Source organism: Dermacentor albipictus, chromosome 1 (assembly GCF_038994185.2).
Source record: "Dermacentor albipictus isolate Rhodes 1998 colony chromosome 1, USDA_Dalb.pri_finalv2, whole genome shotgun sequence".
Classification (NCBI taxonomy): domain Eukaryota; kingdom Metazoa; phylum Arthropoda; class Arachnida; order Ixodida; family Ixodidae; genus Dermacentor; species Dermacentor albipictus.
The window spans coordinates 453,725,629-453,743,042 of record NC_091821.1 but is presented as its reverse complement, the minus strand read 5'-3'; the positions used below and the strand labels follow the sequence as shown (position 1 = coordinate 453,743,042).

At 44.7% G+C, this 17,414-nt stretch overlaps 2 protein-coding genes across 3 annotated transcripts in view; both read left to right on the top strand.

Moving 5' to 3' along the window:
* The window catches only part of LOC139054998 (rifampicin phosphotransferase-like), a 33,403-nt gene extending 22,059 nt beyond the window's left edge, over positions 1-11,344 (top strand). The window contains exons 8-11 of the mRNA XM_070532707.1: positions 2,628-2,745; positions 3,352-3,452; positions 5,762-5,833; positions 11,270-11,344. Coding sequence (XP_070388808.1) covers positions 2,628-2,745; positions 3,352-3,452; positions 5,762-5,833; positions 11,270-11,344 — 366 coding nt within the window. The remainder of the gene's footprint in view (positions 1-2,627; positions 2,746-3,351; positions 3,453-5,761; positions 5,834-11,269) is intronic.
* LOC139054767 (rifampicin phosphotransferase-like) overlaps positions 1-17,414 on the top strand; it is a 247,928-nt gene that overhangs the window by 186,330 nt on the left and 44,184 nt on the right. The window lies entirely within an intron of this gene.

Sequence of the window (17,414 nt, the reverse complement as noted above, 5' to 3'; positions counted from 1 at the left end):
ATTTAGCGGAGGGCCAAACTGAGATTAGGGGTGGGCCAGCTTGAAATTAGGCGGTGGCTAGTATTGGCCCCCCGACACACAGGATTGGACCGTGCCCGTTGCAATGTGGCTTCCCCCATACGAAGGTGCTCCAGAGGCATCTTTGTCCAGGAAAAATCCCTGCGCACTGCAGTCGCTGCACACAATCCGGCGGCCGCCGAGCTTTCTTCCCACCACAATATGGTAGCACTGGTTTTGTTTGAAGAGCGTCCCTTCCAATCTAGCAATTTTTCTATATTCTCCTAGGTCTCAACATGCTCAATTGCCCACGAGCAATTCATAAGGGTGTTCAGCGCCGCTTGTCGATGCATGCGTTCGTGGCCTAATGGTTTCAATATATGGCTTCCGTTCTAGACGTCGTGTGTTCATACACTGCCACCTGACAATTTAATGGTGTTTACTACAGCTAAGCTGCTTATGGCTATAGGCTTCCGTGCATCTTTGGTTTGCGTGTGTTGAAGTATTTATATAACAGTAATTTGTTTAAAATGATGAGGCTACAAAGCACTTTCAAGGCAGAAGGACGAGTTTACGCAAAATTCGGCGGAGACACTTCAGACTGCTTACGTGTGGGAATGCGATAGCATCATAGATGCCTTTGGTGAGATTGTTTTTCTGCACGTCCCCTGACCATGCAAGCTCTCACCTTTGACCAAACTGCTCGTCGCTAAGGTCAACTCAAAACACGTTCAGCGTCGGAACGGGCTCACTTGCCCGCGAGGAAGTTTGTACCTTGAAGGCTTTTCGGCACCGTTCATTTAGGCATTATTGCGTAATATTCGCTTATTTTATACACTCGTGACGTGGCACTACCTCCTCCTTAATGGCCGCATCGCCACGTGTCCGATGACGCATGCACTAGGCGCACCTTTAGTCAACGTAAACCATGAACACGCTATGGCGCCGGCGAAGTGTGCTCGTCTCCCACCCGGAGGTCTGGGCTTAATTCCAGCCCAGAATTTTCTTTTCAAAGTCATTGAGTTGGTTTGTTCACAGGAACCAGCCTGATAAATTTGATGTCAATCCGAGCATCTTGTGACCTGGCTTTACTCTTTACGCCTTCGGCCACTTATTGTAGCATCTTTCTGTCACGCCGACTACGCCGACAGATTCTCGCATAATGTAGCATACAATGTTTTTGAAATATTATATGTATAAACCATGAGCCCTATGCTTGCTGCCAAAATATGTCTTCGGAGGTTCGCGTGCCTATAAGTAGTTGGTGGTAAGCGTACATATGTGTGTGTATGCACAGAAATTCACCTGTTTACTCCAATATCGCGGTACGGTTCTTTTGGCACATGAAACGAAAGGAGCAGAAAATGACCTTAAGCACCTAGCGAATGAATACTACCCATTAAAACGTTTATGTACACATTTTAATAGGGATACTTGAGGAAATTGAGTATATGAAAAAATCAAGAACAACCCATGAAGCCTGTCATTGGGCATACGATCTAATTTATTTGTCGATTAGTCACATTTGGCTGGGACAAAAAATGGGCGAGAAAGAAGTGAGGCGCAAGGCTTGTTTTTACAGCGAAGCTCTTAAGGGATAGTTCCACGAGGATTGTGTCCATGTGATAGACACGAAATCCCGAAGATAGTCCACTGCCGGGCTGACCCGCGGCGGAGGTGAAGCAGGCCTTAAGAGGAAGCTTTAGCTCGCGTCCAACTACGACGCGGCTTATTCAAATACATGTCAAATGCAAAAACGCTTTTTGGTGATAACCCCCCGGTCGATTTTAACGAAGTTTGTTGCATTTGAGAGAGAAATTTAAATTATAAAGAATGTTGGAAGCGAAATTCTATATTTAGGGCCTGGATTTTTTAGAAAGAACTTTCAAAATTCGAAAGTTCGAAAAAAATATAGAAGCACGAAGTTTACAAATTATTAGCTCTGCATTAAGAACAGCTATCGCAGTTATATCAACGGCATCCATTCGAACATTCAAAGCGAACAAATTTAGTATGTCAATTCATATCTTACTTGAAACTGTGGCGTTGTGTACAAGGGTTCGGCGAAAACTGTATTTACACATTACTAAATTTTTTAAGGATCATGCGTAATATATCAATTTTGTCCACTTTAAATGCACTATTAGCTGCAATTCACAGAATTGTGATATCGTTCCTCATAGCTGAGTTACACAGTTGTAAACTTGATAGCTTCGTTTGCTGAAAATGTGCGATTTCTGCCAATTTTTCATAAAATATTGATGAGATAAATGGAAAATTCGAAACCAACAGTCCCTAGATATTAGGTTTTTCTTTCAAATGCAACAACTTTCCTCAAGTTTGGTGCAGTCGTTGCCGAGAAAAATATTTCTTTGAATCTATTTAGTTGGGAGCATGCGAGCTAAAGCTTCTTCTCAAGCACTCCCCATTTGTGGTCCGATCCTGAAGATAGTGAAATGCCTGGCCGCCCGCCGGTGGAGGTGCAGTTCGCCATTAAGGGGCGCACATACACAACTTCGCTGGTCATCCTTCTTTGCAGCGTTTAAGGGCCCTGAGTTATTTATCGTTCAGCCTGTATTCCTACAACTGCATTTTCCTACCTTCTCTTTCTTGAACTACCAAATGCACAGTCAGTGGTCTCAGCCTCTGCGGAGCCGGATACTTTCGTTCTGAAGAAGAGAGGATCCCAGCACCCTACCATCGAGTCAAGTCAAATTGGGCACAAGTCCGTCTACACAACGACGTCAGGTGAATATCCAGACCTGTCTTCTCATTTTTCGCGAAGGGAACTCATATACATATATAATTTAATGAGACTACAGAAGGCGTACCTCTTACTTCAGACGAAGATCCTTGAACAAGAACAACAAGAGTTCCTTCGTTGCGCTAAACTATTGCGAAACACGCGTGATCAATGCTGACGCTGAAACGTGTAAAAAATTGGTCGCTCAGTATGCTAATTTCCAAAGTTCCCAAACGCGAGGAAAATTCTATAGTGTCGGAGAAACAATCGAACGCAGAGAGTTTGCCATATAGCATCGCCAGGCACCGTTTGTCTTCGAAACCTGTGGAAAAGGGTGTCAGCACTAACGATTAAAAATATCGTGAAAGTTCGCGTCTGTCACATCGTTTGCCGACTAAACAATGGTGCATTCTCTTTCAAGGTGCCATAATTTGTTGCTTTGTGCAATGCCACTAGACCACGTGACCCTTTGACCTGTGGCGGTGCTTTTTGCTGTAAGAAGAATTGGCTGTTGGGAAAGAAGCCATGGTGTCCTCATTAACCGACCATAGGAGATAGTTTGAATATTGTTAGGAGCATTGTGCGACATGCGATTATTTATTTGCTTTCAGGAAGCGATGCTGTGGCTACGGTTTCTGTGAGTGCGGAGAAAGCCCAGCGTGCCTGCATCTCTGAAGAAGACGTTCAGATTTTGGCTGCTATTGGCGCAGAGGTAAAGGCAACCTTTGTGAGTTTAGACGCTGTAAATAGTCGCTTGATGGCTTCGTCAGGGGTCGGTAACTAGGCAAAACGAAACATTTTGCCCAGTCGTTCTGTGTCGTTCTTCCACCCTATGCAGGTTGTCGCGCTAAGCTTTAATCATGAATATGTAGACCAAATTGCACTGTTTACTTTTCTCCAGGCAGTAAAACGCGGGCGTTGACCGTGGTCGGCGCAGGGTAGAGACGCCGAATTTTCGAAGGTCGCCACACGAATGTTGAAGCAAGAAGTGCGACAAAATAAGGTATAATGACATAAAGAAACAGACACAGCGCTGAGTACTGCTTCCAGAAGAACATCCACTTGCAGAGTAAACCATCCTTAAAAAGTTCGTGCAGCGTCCATCTAGCATTATTTGTAGTGAGGAAACACTAAGGATAAATGACCTTCTCTACATCCTTGGCGGTTTCCTAGGCCGGAATCACTCTCAGATTTGAAGTCTCCGGAATCACTCTCAAAAACTCTCTCAGATAATTTTGTTCGTTAGTATGTTTTAAGTTACACGCATGACACACAGTTACTGGTCGTGCCCTTGGGCTACCCGATACGAAGAAAACTGGCGGTGTTTTACAAACTTTTTAGCATCTGCAATTAAACAAAACTGTGATTCAGTGCTCTCGAACATATTCTTGGGACAGAGAGCGGGACTAGTTGAAATTTCGGCATTTGATGCATTTTCCTCGCTCAAAAGGAAACAGGAAAACCGAGAGAAGAAGCGGCAACATGATGGGAGGACGCTGGTCTCGAAAGCACTTCCCTGCCCGAAAGATACACTCGAACGTCGTGCGGCAACAGACGGCAGAATTGAATCGCTTGCAAGCGTGAAGCCCCTCGTCATAAATGTGTGGCCGGCGTCTCTTCACACAGATAATCGCTCTCTGTGATTGATAGTGTGATGGACACAGTGCTAACACACCTATCAGAGCCTGTCTTCATGCTACCTGCAATGGCGAATTTGTTGATATGAGGTTGCGCTGCTAAGCATGGGATGGCAGCATCAAATCCCACCGCACATCAAATGGGACTAAGTGTACAAATGCCCGCGCGCATGCATTGAGTGCACGTTAGAGAAGCCCAGGTGGTCAAAGCAAGGGCGGATGGCCCGTCTACAGCGTGCCTGTTAATCAAAACTTGTTTTTTCCCCCACAAAGTGCCAGAAATTGATATGTTATTTTTATTTTTGTATGCTAAAAAGGCTTCGAGACCCAATTATTAACGTTTGTAAATTGAGGGTGCGCACTTGCATGGGTAACTGTGGTCTGCGAAGTGACCAGACCCAGCGAATGTCCGTACCTGCGCATGATGCTACCTCGCTCTGTCGTTTACGTCTCTGTCTCTGTCTCTGTCGTTTATGTCGCTCTGTCTTGCCATCGTAAATTTTGCCACATGATAAGTAGTTTTCCATAAACAATATCTGTGCTACATGCAACGAAAAAACATGTCTGCCGCACTTTCGTGAGCAGTGGTTTCACGGATGCGCCACGATTCAAGTTCTGCTGTCCGTTGCTGTGCCGCCTGAAAGTGCCTCCCTTTGACACTAAAATAAGTAGCACGCCAGCGTCCTCCCTGTGCTGTTGTATTTTCTTCTCTCGGTTTTCTTGCTTCTCGTTAAGCGCTCGAAAAGCATCAAGTCTTGCACATTCTCGCTAAGTAATTTCAATCTTAATGATCGCGCATGCCTACAGCGCCCAATTCTGGACAGTTTTGTCAGCAGCGCTGTCAGTTGAATACAAAGAGAATGAGGAAATGAGAAAGGCCTATTAATCGCGTTCTTCGCAGGGCAGTGATGACTGAAAAAAAAAGATATTGATTGAAAGCAGGAAAACAAAGCTGCAGTGTTAAAACGCCTTTCATTGGCGCAGTGGATGCTCACATGTGAATTGCTGGAATGAGCGGGATTACTGAAAAAGAATACACTCGATGTGATTAAAAGTTTTTTTCCGTGTGGACGTTTTGGTAAGGGTAATCGCATAAGAAGAAATACCCGCGTATAGGAGCAACGAACTACCTGCAATATTCAGCATGAGCGTTGCGTGTGGGTCTGAACCGTAGAAAACAAACTTATTCGCTGAGAATGTATTGGCTTGACATTCGTGTGCTGCTTACGGAATTCTCATATCTTTCAAGGCGACTGTAATGAAGTTGGCAGCAAATAGGCGCTGTTTACTTTGCAGCAAAGGTTTACACTTGCAAATGAATACAAAATCTGAAGTAGTGACTCATATAAAATTCCGTGTTGCTTTTGTGCTTTTTTGCGTATAGATTGAAAAGACATACACAACACCTCAAGATATTGAGTGGGCACTCAAGGATGGAATATTCTTTATGCTCCAGGTAAGAAATGAAAAAAGAAAATCTACTAACTCTTTCTGCTAGGTGCCTGCATTCAACGTAGCAGAAAAAACCAGCTTTATTGAATTTCGGTATTGAGTATGAAGCGTCCGCCTAAATGACTTGAGCCAGCACTGAATGACAGGAAATAAGCGTGATTTCTTAGTTCAGAGCAGGAACACAAGATGAAAATGAAATCTGGCCCATGAATCTTTTTATTTTCAAAGGACATGTAGAGAAGACAAGGGTGACGATATGGGCTTGTTGGTCGGTGATCAGTGAAAGGTATCTGTATAGGGGTGCAAAACCTGTGCCTTTGTTTTGTTGCGGTATACAAATAACTTTGAGAGAAGACGGATCGATGCACACTCTCCAGCGACATTGGTGCCAATGTCGCAAACGAAATGTACGCCTATGGTTGACATGGGACAAGAGCTAACGGCAAAAATTTCACAGGAATACGTAAGTGGCTTGAGGTGAATGCCTCCTCCCCTTTTGAACGCGACAGCGTTAAGGGCCATCTAAGCACGTGGTCCCGGGATCCAATCCTGGCCACGGCGGCCGCATTACGACGACGGATAAATGCGAAAACACCCGTGCACTTTGATTTAGATGCACGTTAAAGAACCCCATGTGGTCGAAATTTCCGGAGTCCCCCACTACGGCGTGCCTCGAATTCAGATCGTGGTTTTGGCTCGCAAAGCCCCATAATTTAGCGTGAAGGGCCCTGTGTCGCAGACAACGCGGGGTCGGATGTCGCTTCGGGAAAAAAAAAATTTCGGACCAAATTCCGAACCACGCATACCGAACCACTTTTCTACCAACAAATTTGCTCATACTTTGTCTTTCCCGCTTTACTAAGGTATGCCTCGGAATTTCGAGAATGGTAGCCCACAAACAAATGTATTGAGAAACAAACCACCGACAGCGCACATCTTTTACGTCATCTTTTTCCGGACTGAAATATGAGAAGTGCGAAACAATAGCAGGAGACTGCGCCGCGCAAGAAGCCGCGTTTGTACCAAAAAGTTTGCCTTCGTGCATAGCGTTCGCCACCAGCGTTTGCCAGTAAACGTTACGGTTACACAAACTGCAGTTACCTGTAAGCACGAAAAACAGTCAGTGGTTTTTGAACGCTGTCACGTTCCACTCCTAAAAGCGAAGCTTAAGCGTTCTCCAAATTTTTGTCTTGTGTTTTCCTCCTGCTGCTGAAAAAATCATCGCGGAATATTTTTTGTTCTTTTCGCTGAGTATGCTCAATGTCGATGCATATTGCACAATTAGATAGAAAATCTAATATCGAAAAAAATCTAAAATGGGCGGGTATTTAAATGTGCCATCAATAAAGAGCTAATTTCAGTCATGGTGCTCCTTTCAGTGTCGGCCCGTCACAACATTCCTCAGGGAGAGCGACTGCGAGATGCTCCACGAATTCAACGAAGGATTGAAATCAGCGAAAGAAAGTTTCACCATTGGAAATGTATAGTGAGTATGCGCAGATTCTAACTTTTCTCAAGCCACATAATAATTTAGTCTTCCGGGAAAATTTGACCATTTAGCCGTGATAGTTCAGCACAATTGAAGAGCATTTACTTGTCCACATTTATGTATCTATTTGGTCGCCGATGAAAATAAAGGAACCAATTAACTTTATTTTACAAAACTCCTCTCCTGTCGACAAAAGTCACTTTAATTTTCTACAGTTCTGTTGTAAAAAAATACTAATGTAAAATATATATGTCCGTGTTCAATAATTCCATATAGAGAATGTGTCATTGAGTGTGAAGACAAAACATTAAGGTTTCTGATTCGTGCAGAATGCTTTATAACACAGAGGTAATATGCACTAGAACCTGGCATGGTCCATTTTTTTCTTGTCGAGGCCTGGCCTGAGCCCAGAAGGGCTACGCGCTGACCCACTCAAGCCCAGCCTCTAAGTTTCAAATCCGGCTCGTGCCCCGCGCGCACCAAAAAAGATTCGTCGTGACCGGATAGATCCGACCGGCTCGGTTTCTGGCGTTATATTTTGAGCCTGAAGAAATCCTGCAAACCCTACTCCATTTCTCAGCTATTGCGAACGTTCCAGCCGCACGGGCATATTCTTTGCGGAGGCAGACTTGACGGTATTATGTTTTCTATGGTGTTGTATGGTGACAAAAGGACAAGTGAAAAATAAACAGAATTCATCCTCCAATAAATATGCTCGTTTAATATTGTGTTATATGAAGACCGGGTTACATTTGCCAAATAGTGGAAGGGCAATGTACTGTGGAGCCACACATGACTACCCATTGCAGAGGGCTAGCCATTTCTTTTCAATGTAAATAAGGGCGCTGTAACATAAAACTAGGGCTCTATAACGTAAAACTATTTCAATATTTTCTATTCCAATTCTGCAATCAGCCCACCGCAATTGGTCAAAACCTTTTTTGACCACGTCCTATTCACCTGCCTGTCGCGCGATGTCACGAAAACCGCGATAGCTCCCCATCTTATATGACGTGTACACACTGATTATACATAATTTGACCGAACAAAACAAAAATAGCTTTTTTTCTGATTCGACGCCTACTTGCCATTAGCCCTCGGCTATTGGTCAAAAGTTTTCGGGCTGCACCCCATTAACCTGCCTCTAACGCGACGTCACAAAACCGCGAAAACTTACCACGTCAGAGTGACGCGTACGCGTTAAAGATGCGTTAATGTGCCGAACAAAACTGAATTTTCTTTTAAATAGCCGCAGGCTGCTACGTTCTGAAAGGATTGAAAGAAGACTCCCGCCGATCGCTCCGGCACTGGCTACTCGCCCCGGCCAGAGACCATCTGTTTATGTGCGTGTAATAAAGCTTTTTGCGCGGCCGTGTAACGTTTTCGAGAACTTTCGCCCCGTTTAAGACCTCGTTCTGCCAAGACTTCTTTTCTGAGGATCCGTTTTAGCGTCATTCGTAAGCTTCCCTTGCATGCCGCCGTGACTGTCGACGACCCTCCGCAAGCTAAGTAAGAGAAAGCGGACCAATCGCAGACGCCGGCACCACCCTCTTCATCCGGTTATCGATATTCAGTGCAGTGGCTCGGCCCCATCGAATCCTTCTCCGCTTGAGCGTGCTCCTCGCATCTTGTGAGTTAATTCGATAAGACAAGCCACTCAGTGTAGGCAATGTTATTCGTTTTTCAAGCAAACAAAAGTGACCTCCTATGAACGAGAAGAGTGTTTGATTGGTCTGTTCCGACAACCCTGCGCGTAACCGCCCGATGCTTGCGTCGGCGGTTACGTAAATTTGACGTCAGGAGGGAAAAAAACAAACAAAACATGTTGGAATACCTTTACGTTAGAGCGCCTTAAATTCGCAACCACCATATCTAGAATTTGAGCTAACAATAATTAGTGCGAAATTAAATTTAGGCACTCTGGTCTAATGGCTTTCAGAAATGCCTAATTCACTGCCTCTAGAAGCCCACCTAGCTCAAGTGTATGTAAACGGGTCACACAGACGGATCAAACTCATGTGAAGGTTTGCTTCTGCATGGAACAAATAATTGTTATTGTTTTATGGGACCTCGTTTCGATGTCATAAATACCTAATTGAACTAATCAAGTATCTGTCGTTCATAATATGAGTGAATCCTGCCTCTGTGTACTTTTGTTTCAACATGTGGGGTACTTTCTATTATGCATGTAAAGTGTAGACAACGCAGTTCCTTCTGTCTTCATCATCAAATGAAGATGTGATACCTTGCTCGCGTTAATTCCCACTGAACCCGCGTAGTGCCCGAAAGAACAAATGCTAGACGCTGAACACGAGGTCCACGTGATTGATTGTGACAAATTGTCTTTGAAAATAAAATTTCAATGCAATAAACTTTTCTGCTTTCTGTTGCATATTTCTCATAGCCTTGGAAGATTGTCTACGACTACGACTGTGATTACTGTATGCTCTCGCTAGGACTGGTAAACATAACTTTTCAGTTAATATAGATGGTATACATTTAGAAGACTGCGTAAATAAATGCCACGTTTCCCTATCCCATGAACGTTTCTTGAATATTTGGTTTCTCATTTATTTTTAGTGAAGTGCTGCCAGGAGCCGCGTCTCCGCTCTCTATGTCAATCATTCGATGTGCCTTCGACGTCAACTGCATGGTATGTTTTGGTGCTTGTTCTTGATTAGTGTGCTTGCAGAACTCGTGCAATAATTCTAATGGAAATACTTAATTTAAATACAGGCGTTTAGGCGTTGCTTGTCATACTGAAACAGAGTTTGCAAGCCTTGCTCTCGTAGGACAACAAATGCGTGAACGCATTGCTGGAGAACATGCGTCAGACAAGGCTATTCGAGTTTATTTGAATTTTTTTTTGTACCCATTTACTACATATGGGGCGAAGTAAGGGAGGGGTGGGGCTCACCCCAAATGCATCCAACAAAAAAAATGTGCCTTGGTTGCTGCCATATGCAGGAGATAAAGCAAAGCACACGAGTGAGTAGGTATTTATCTTATGCGAGCAAAGCGCCGGTTCAGCTAATTGGCGATCCATAGTTAGTGTTTTAGCGCAGAATCTGCAAAAAAGCGCGCATATACACGAACGGAACCGGCGCTAATTTATAGATAACATTTAATGTCAGGTGTTAGCAATATATATAGTAAAATAGATAAAAAGAAAAGACAGAACATAGCTAAAAACTTGATCGCTAATTAGCTAATTACGTAGCTAATTACTTGAGCTGGTAGCCTTTGCTACCAGCTGCCTCCAAGGAAACTAACTTATTTGGCGATAACAAAAGAGACGGTAAGCTGATGCATTCATGATCATCACTATTCATTATTGCAGTTTCTACAATGTCGCGCGTGCACCGATTTTTGTGTCTGGACAATGCTGCAGTGTTTTCAAGATACGGAGCAAACCCACAGCCCGGCAGTGTAACACCAAGCGTCCCTGTCCTTTCTTTGTCACGTACTCCTTTGCTCCGTTAACCACTCGTTTAGGCACCATTACGTCTGCCCTACCTAAGTTCTGCCACATGACAGCGGTATTCGATAAACGACACCTGCGGCGCATGCACCGATTTTTTCTGGTGCTTTACTTTGCAGTGGTTCTTTGATTTTTTACCGGTGATGTCATGCTGCACATCTTGGTGAACTTGCCTAGGGCTGGCATGACGAATATAAGGGCTGCATTTTCCTCAGTTTTTTAGAGGCGATGTGGCGTCGTGTGCAGATATGGGATGACCGCCGCCTTCTTTCGATCAGACTTCATTTCCATGCACCTGATCAGTCACGCGTACTTGCTTCGTCTTGCGCAGAAGAATCTCAGCCACTGTAACAGTCAAGTGTTCAGGATAGCCAGTATTTGTATTCCGAAGCTTTCGTTTACCCGAAGCACGCACATAATTGCATTAGGCAGGCAAACCTGGGTGATTCACTTTTTCACCATTTCACCAGCTTCATGCGGGCCGGTCAACACGGCAAAAGGGGCTTCCTGCTCTGTGGCTCGTACATCCAGCAGACATGGCCTAGGGAAAACTAGCTTCAAGACAGTAAACCTGAGCATATCATTGCATATTTTGTCCAATAACTTTGCTTTGCTTGAACGCGGCACTTGTCCAGCTGGTGTGGTGTGGAGGAGAGCGCTGAATTAGGTGATGTAGCTTCCCGTATAGTTGCTATAAAATTAGCAAATTTCGAGTCTTCCTTCGGCTGTCAACTGATTTACCGCGACAGCAGCCAGCTGTCAAAGTGGCTTTTAAATATTCTCAAGAATACCTGCCTCTTTTCGTCGCGTAAGACACCGCATTCATCAGGTGCAAGATTGCTTGCTGGGGCCTTCTTCTATATGGATGCACGGACAACGCCACTCTAGAGTTTGCGTGGCCCACGAAACCCCGCAGAAATTTCCAAGCTCTAAACTTGCGTGGTAGTTGCTGATTTCGTTAATGAAGTTTTTTGACTAACGTAGAGTAACTAACGTGACTAACTAACGTAACGCTCCCACCTGAAGTCTTGGTGAGTGCGCATGAAACCGTGCGAACTGTATACAGTTATATAGAAAATTTGACATTCTATGGATGAATCCGTATGGTCCAGGCCAGGAACGGTATAGGCTGAGGGTACACACATTATGGTTACATACGCTGCAGTTGCGGGGAAGCGTGAGAAGCAGTCTGCGGTCTTTGAATGCTATCGGCGTTGCACTCTTAAAGGCGAAACGTAAGCATCCTCCAAATTTTTTGTCTGCTTTCGGTAAAGTTTGCTAGTTAGCAATCAGTGACTTTTTTAGTGATTTGAATGAACAGTTGGCGAGATTTTAACGACTTATAAGTTAAAAAATGCTTGGAAAATGGCCTTCAAGAACGTGCTTTGAAATTCAAAAGCCACAGGCAAATGACCGAAACTCGCTGTACGGCGCATAAGCTCCGTGACCTTGATGAACCAACGGCTGCCTTCACATTCGTAGCCGTCACACTGTGATAACTGCTTCACAGCACAGTGCTCACCATAGCCTTGAAATTGTGGTGACAAAATTGTAGTTTATTCATTATTTACGAAACTCATTGGATGCACATATAGTTGAATATTAGAAAACCTACGTGAACCAGCAGCGTCTAAACGCTGTGGGTTTAGCAGTGCCACTAAATTCATTCAATTTCGTGTCAGAGAACTAGTTTACCAAATGAAGTGGAATAATTGTTCAGTTCAGATTTAGCACACAGCAGATTAGTTAGCCATATCTAATGCGTAAGTGCGTAAATATCGGAACGGCTTAGCTTGTTCACGCGCGACTGAACAAAGAACTTCTGTTTCTCACGCCTTTCGGACCACTCAGTACTTCACGGCGGCTTTCGGCTAGATCAAGAGCGAAAATATGGTATTTAACCTGCACAAAGCTCGGGTAATTGCCATTGTCATGTTAACAGCATGCGGCCAAGCGCGTTCCACAGAATCTGGTTCTGCAATCACGAATGTCGACAAGCACAAAAAATTTACGGATAACATGCCAACTAAATGCATTTTCTTGCAAAAGAAAAACTACGTTGCTTGCGTTTTTTTAATGGTGCTGTATTTTTAAGCTTCCAATCTGAGGACAATGAAAATTTTAAGCTGTCATAATCCAGTATGTAAATATTAGAGGTGGACGATCGAATATGGACTTTTTCAAATGCGAATTGATTTCGAATAGTAAGTATCGAATAGCGAATAGACAAGTGCACACGCACATATTTACAGCAGGAACATTTGTTTCAGTATAATTAGGAAAGCGCTTGCACTGAATAGACAGTCAACCATCCCGCACAATTAGGATCGTTTTAAACACAAGATCACAATAGTCATGAAAAGTACTGTATCACTAACTACTTGACACCTTTAAGCCTGGTGGCAAACAAATTTCCAAGAACGACAGGCATTTGAAACTGACCAACTTTTAGAAACACACAATAAATAGTTGCTAAAAAAATCAGAAGTTATGGAAAAGGAAAATAAAACGCTAAGGAGGTATTTGTGTCCCCAAGAAAGAATACAGAGCCTTCTACAAGAATAAACACTAGTTAATATAACGTATGCGACAAAACTCCTACATGACTAGGCTCAAGATTGACTAGCTAGGCTATAAGCACAATGTAGCCGATTGTCAAGTATCGGACGAGATGAAAGGCAACAGAGGGGCCTGATTTCATAAGAACGCTCGCACGTATTTGTTAGTCAGAACCATATTAAAACAACAGATAATGAAAAAAGGGAAAGCATAGGATACATTGCTTGTAGTTTGTAACTGAAGTGCAAAAATTAGAAGCTAAGGGGGAATGGAGGAAAGCTCAACTTGGGGACGCTGTCGGTGAGAGCCGAATCCTCAACCTCTGCCTTACGCGTGCGTTGCACGACAAATTGTGCAACGGCAACGATGGCAGTTCCCACGCCCATGCAGTCTTGGCTATTTATGTATGTATATGAGATCTAACCCAAGCAGCGTTAACTAGCGCAAAATTTCCGACGCAAAAAAATAAATTATGGGGTTTTACGTGCCAGAACAACGATCTGATTATGTCCGGAGGCTCTGGAAATTTTGACCACCTCGGGTTCTTTAGCGTGCACCTAAATCTAAATACACGGGTGTTTTCGCCCCCATAGAAATGTGGCCGTAATGGCCGGGATTTGATCCCGCGACCTCGTGCTTAGCAGCCCAACATGGTAGCCGCTAAGCAACCACGGAGGGTCCCTCAAGACCAAGAAAGCTTGCATTGCCGATCTCGTTTCTGCATTGTGTCAAACACCTTGTCGCTGTTTTACTTCTGATAAAATATAATTCGCGATACGTTGTCCTGCATGTGGAGAACATTAACTCGATTTGCACAGTCGGTTGCGAAATATTTGGTTAGTTTTGATGTTAGAAATTTCCAAATAGATTTTCGAATAGGGATAAAATATTACACACCAACTACTCATATTCGAAACTTCGATATTTCCCGATTCTCGTATATAGGGCTATAGGTTTACTTATGTAGTTACTACTAATAAAAATATGTAAATATCTAAATACATTGCTAAAGCTGAAGCCCTCTATACTCTGTTAGTAAGTTCACCGTTTTCCTTCAGCTGCACGAACATTAGACTGACAGACACGTCTCCACAAATCATCTAGTTCACGCTAGCTTTTATTAGTGTTTCAAAATAACTACACTCCTAAATACACCTCACAGTTATAGCTAGAGCGTTAGTGAGTTTTTTGTCTCACTTCAATGACACGCTTCCAAATATCTTGGCAACACTAGAATGTAATGGTTCATAAATTACGATAGAAAAATAGATCTGTCGATGACAAAGACGCATTCTCAAGCCTTTCTTATCCGCAAGGGAGGCAAACTCACGTGCCAGACAAAGACAAAGAATGCAGACAAAGAATACGTGCCACCTATGCCCGCTCTGAGTATGCATTCTCCGCCCACTCGTGAACGTGAACTTTTGTGTAACCTGCAATGAACATTTTTCAACAAATCGACATGTCATTAACATATTATATAAACAACATGTCATCGTCTATTGGTCTGTGGCCACTAAAGCGGCATCTACCTTACCTCTTTCCCGCCCGGAAGGAGCCGGGTGGGAGGGAGGTTAGGTAGATGCTGCTAATCTAACCTCCTCTCCCCTTGCAAGGAACCCTCCGTGTCGGGCTTTGTCGTAAAGCATACGAAAAGCGGACATGTTCTGCAGAAGTCAAAGGGGAAATGATATGCAGGGTAGTGCAGCTGCCATTGTTGGCGTGACGCGTCAATGCGGACAGAGCAGCGGCAGTAGAGCAATATATATATATATATATATATATATATATATATATATATATATATATATAGGGAGAGCGAGAGAGGTGACTTGCCCCCCCCCCCCCCCCCCCCTTCACATTCGAGAAACAGCTCATACGCCACTGACGTCATGGCCATGTCTCTGGGACGTTAGAGCTGATACACTTACGGAGCACTGTAAGTGGAATCAGAAAGCAACGCTACAGCACGAAAGACGCTGGTGTTGTGAGGAGTTGCAGTGCACGTGACAGCTGATGGACCAGCCTCACTATGTTGCTGCCGTGGGGCCTATCTCAGAACAGGAGCATCGGAATTCGTATCACCAGACGCAAAGGAACCACTCGCGGCTGTATCAACGCCAGGACTTCGACTCACCATGCCATGCAATTCGAGTCAAGTGCGTGCCGACGTGGTGGTACACGTGGGCTTGGATGCAAGGAGATCTCTGTTGAAAACTAGTAGGCGCACCTGCAGAGGATTTGACGGGGCCTGCAGTGGACTGGGAAGTTCTTAGTAGCCATGCAACGGACGAGGCGAGGAAAGCGCTGTGGTCGTGCAGTCACTGCATCGTGGTTTCTGTGGTACCGGTGCGGTGGAAGATTTTATCAGTATCCAGTTCTCACGAGGTACCAACTGTGAAGAGCCTGACGCGGCTTCTGCGACTCCCTCAGAACCGTTAAACGGCATTGACCGTTAAAGGACACTGGCGCGCTCCATAGTCTATCTGGAAGTGACCAGGCTGATACATAGGTGTAGGTGGGGCTCGGTGATAAACTGTGATGGCCCGGTCATTGTTTGCGCTTTGGTTTGAGTGTCCACAGTCACTAATTATGTGGCACCTGAACGAAAAATGAGGCCATGTTTATCGGAGCAGCTGCCATGGCCACGCATGCGGGCGCGTTGAGCACGGCTACAGATTCGCCAAATATCCTGACTTGTCGCGACTGTCCAAACGGGTGCGAAACGTGTTCCTCTCCGCACATCCGAGCAAAATTTGTCTTCATCGTCATTCAGTCTTGTGACACGCACGTCACAAATGCAATAATATTTTGTGATTTTATCACACGTGATAAGGTTCATCTGTGTTTTCATATGATCATACTCGAATATTGGATATGTAGCATAAACATTTTGCTAGGGTTGTCATAGGGACAGAAGTTCAATCCACTGTGGTGCTGGTGGGTTAGTTGTAGGCTCACTTGCTGCGCTACGGTACGCACGTCGAGGCCCGTAGCAGCCGAATAGGTTGCAATCGCGCTGGCTGTGTTCGGTGGACGCAGAGAGGTAATATATAGCGATTTCAAGGCAGCCATTAAGGCCTGCCAAACCAAGATGTTCTCCCCTCAGGCCCTCCGCATTCTCCAAGGCACCAAAAGTATCTCTCCGCATTCTATCACTTGGTTTCCCGCTCACTTGGGGTCGACTGAGGGCTCTCCTCCTAAAGAGGGCGCGCATGAGGCCGTGTGAGGACTGACTGACCGCGCCGCCTCCGCAGTCATCCTGCCCCGCGTGGAACCCCTGCTCACGTTCAATGAGGTTACCACACACTACAATCTGTGAAGATGGGTATTCCCCCTCCCGCACCCCGCCTTATGGAGGGTGCGGACGGTGGTCCTTCGGTTTTTACAAGCCCGTGCGTATCCTAACCTTGCGGTTCTTCATGCAATATATCCTGAAAGGTATCCTACTGCGGACTGCCCTGCCTGTGGACTAAGGGCGACATTGGATCATGTGTTGTGGGACTGTGAAGCCATCAGTTCCTCCTTCAGCGAGGATAGGTGCTCAATGACCAAACCCTGGCCATCTAGAGTGCCCGCGATCGGGCCCTCAAGCTGGGCTTCGCGGTCCCTGCGTCGGACTAGCCGGTTGGCGCGGGGTCTTCCCTTCGTCTTTTCTGCACCCAATGATGCTATTTCCTTCACTCACTCACGCACTGTTAGTTTCTCTCTACCATATTATGAGTATGAAGATGATGATGCTTAGGTCACCTAAATGACGAAACCACATCATAATGGACGAACGCATGAGTACAATAATCCCCGTTTCGATTGTGTAGTGGTGTCAGAATGAAAAACAATCAGATTCCGACTTGATCAACAAAGGGACCAATGCGACAAGGACCACCATTCGGGAGTTCGGAAACGCCTTTATATTGAACATATTACTATAGCTAAAGGGACCGGTCAATGATAAAATGTTCTTCGGAAGGAACGCTTTTGTGAATGAAGCCCCTGGATAATAAATGTATCCGGTATTGTATAATTCACGGTTTGCACTTCAACGTACTGACGATA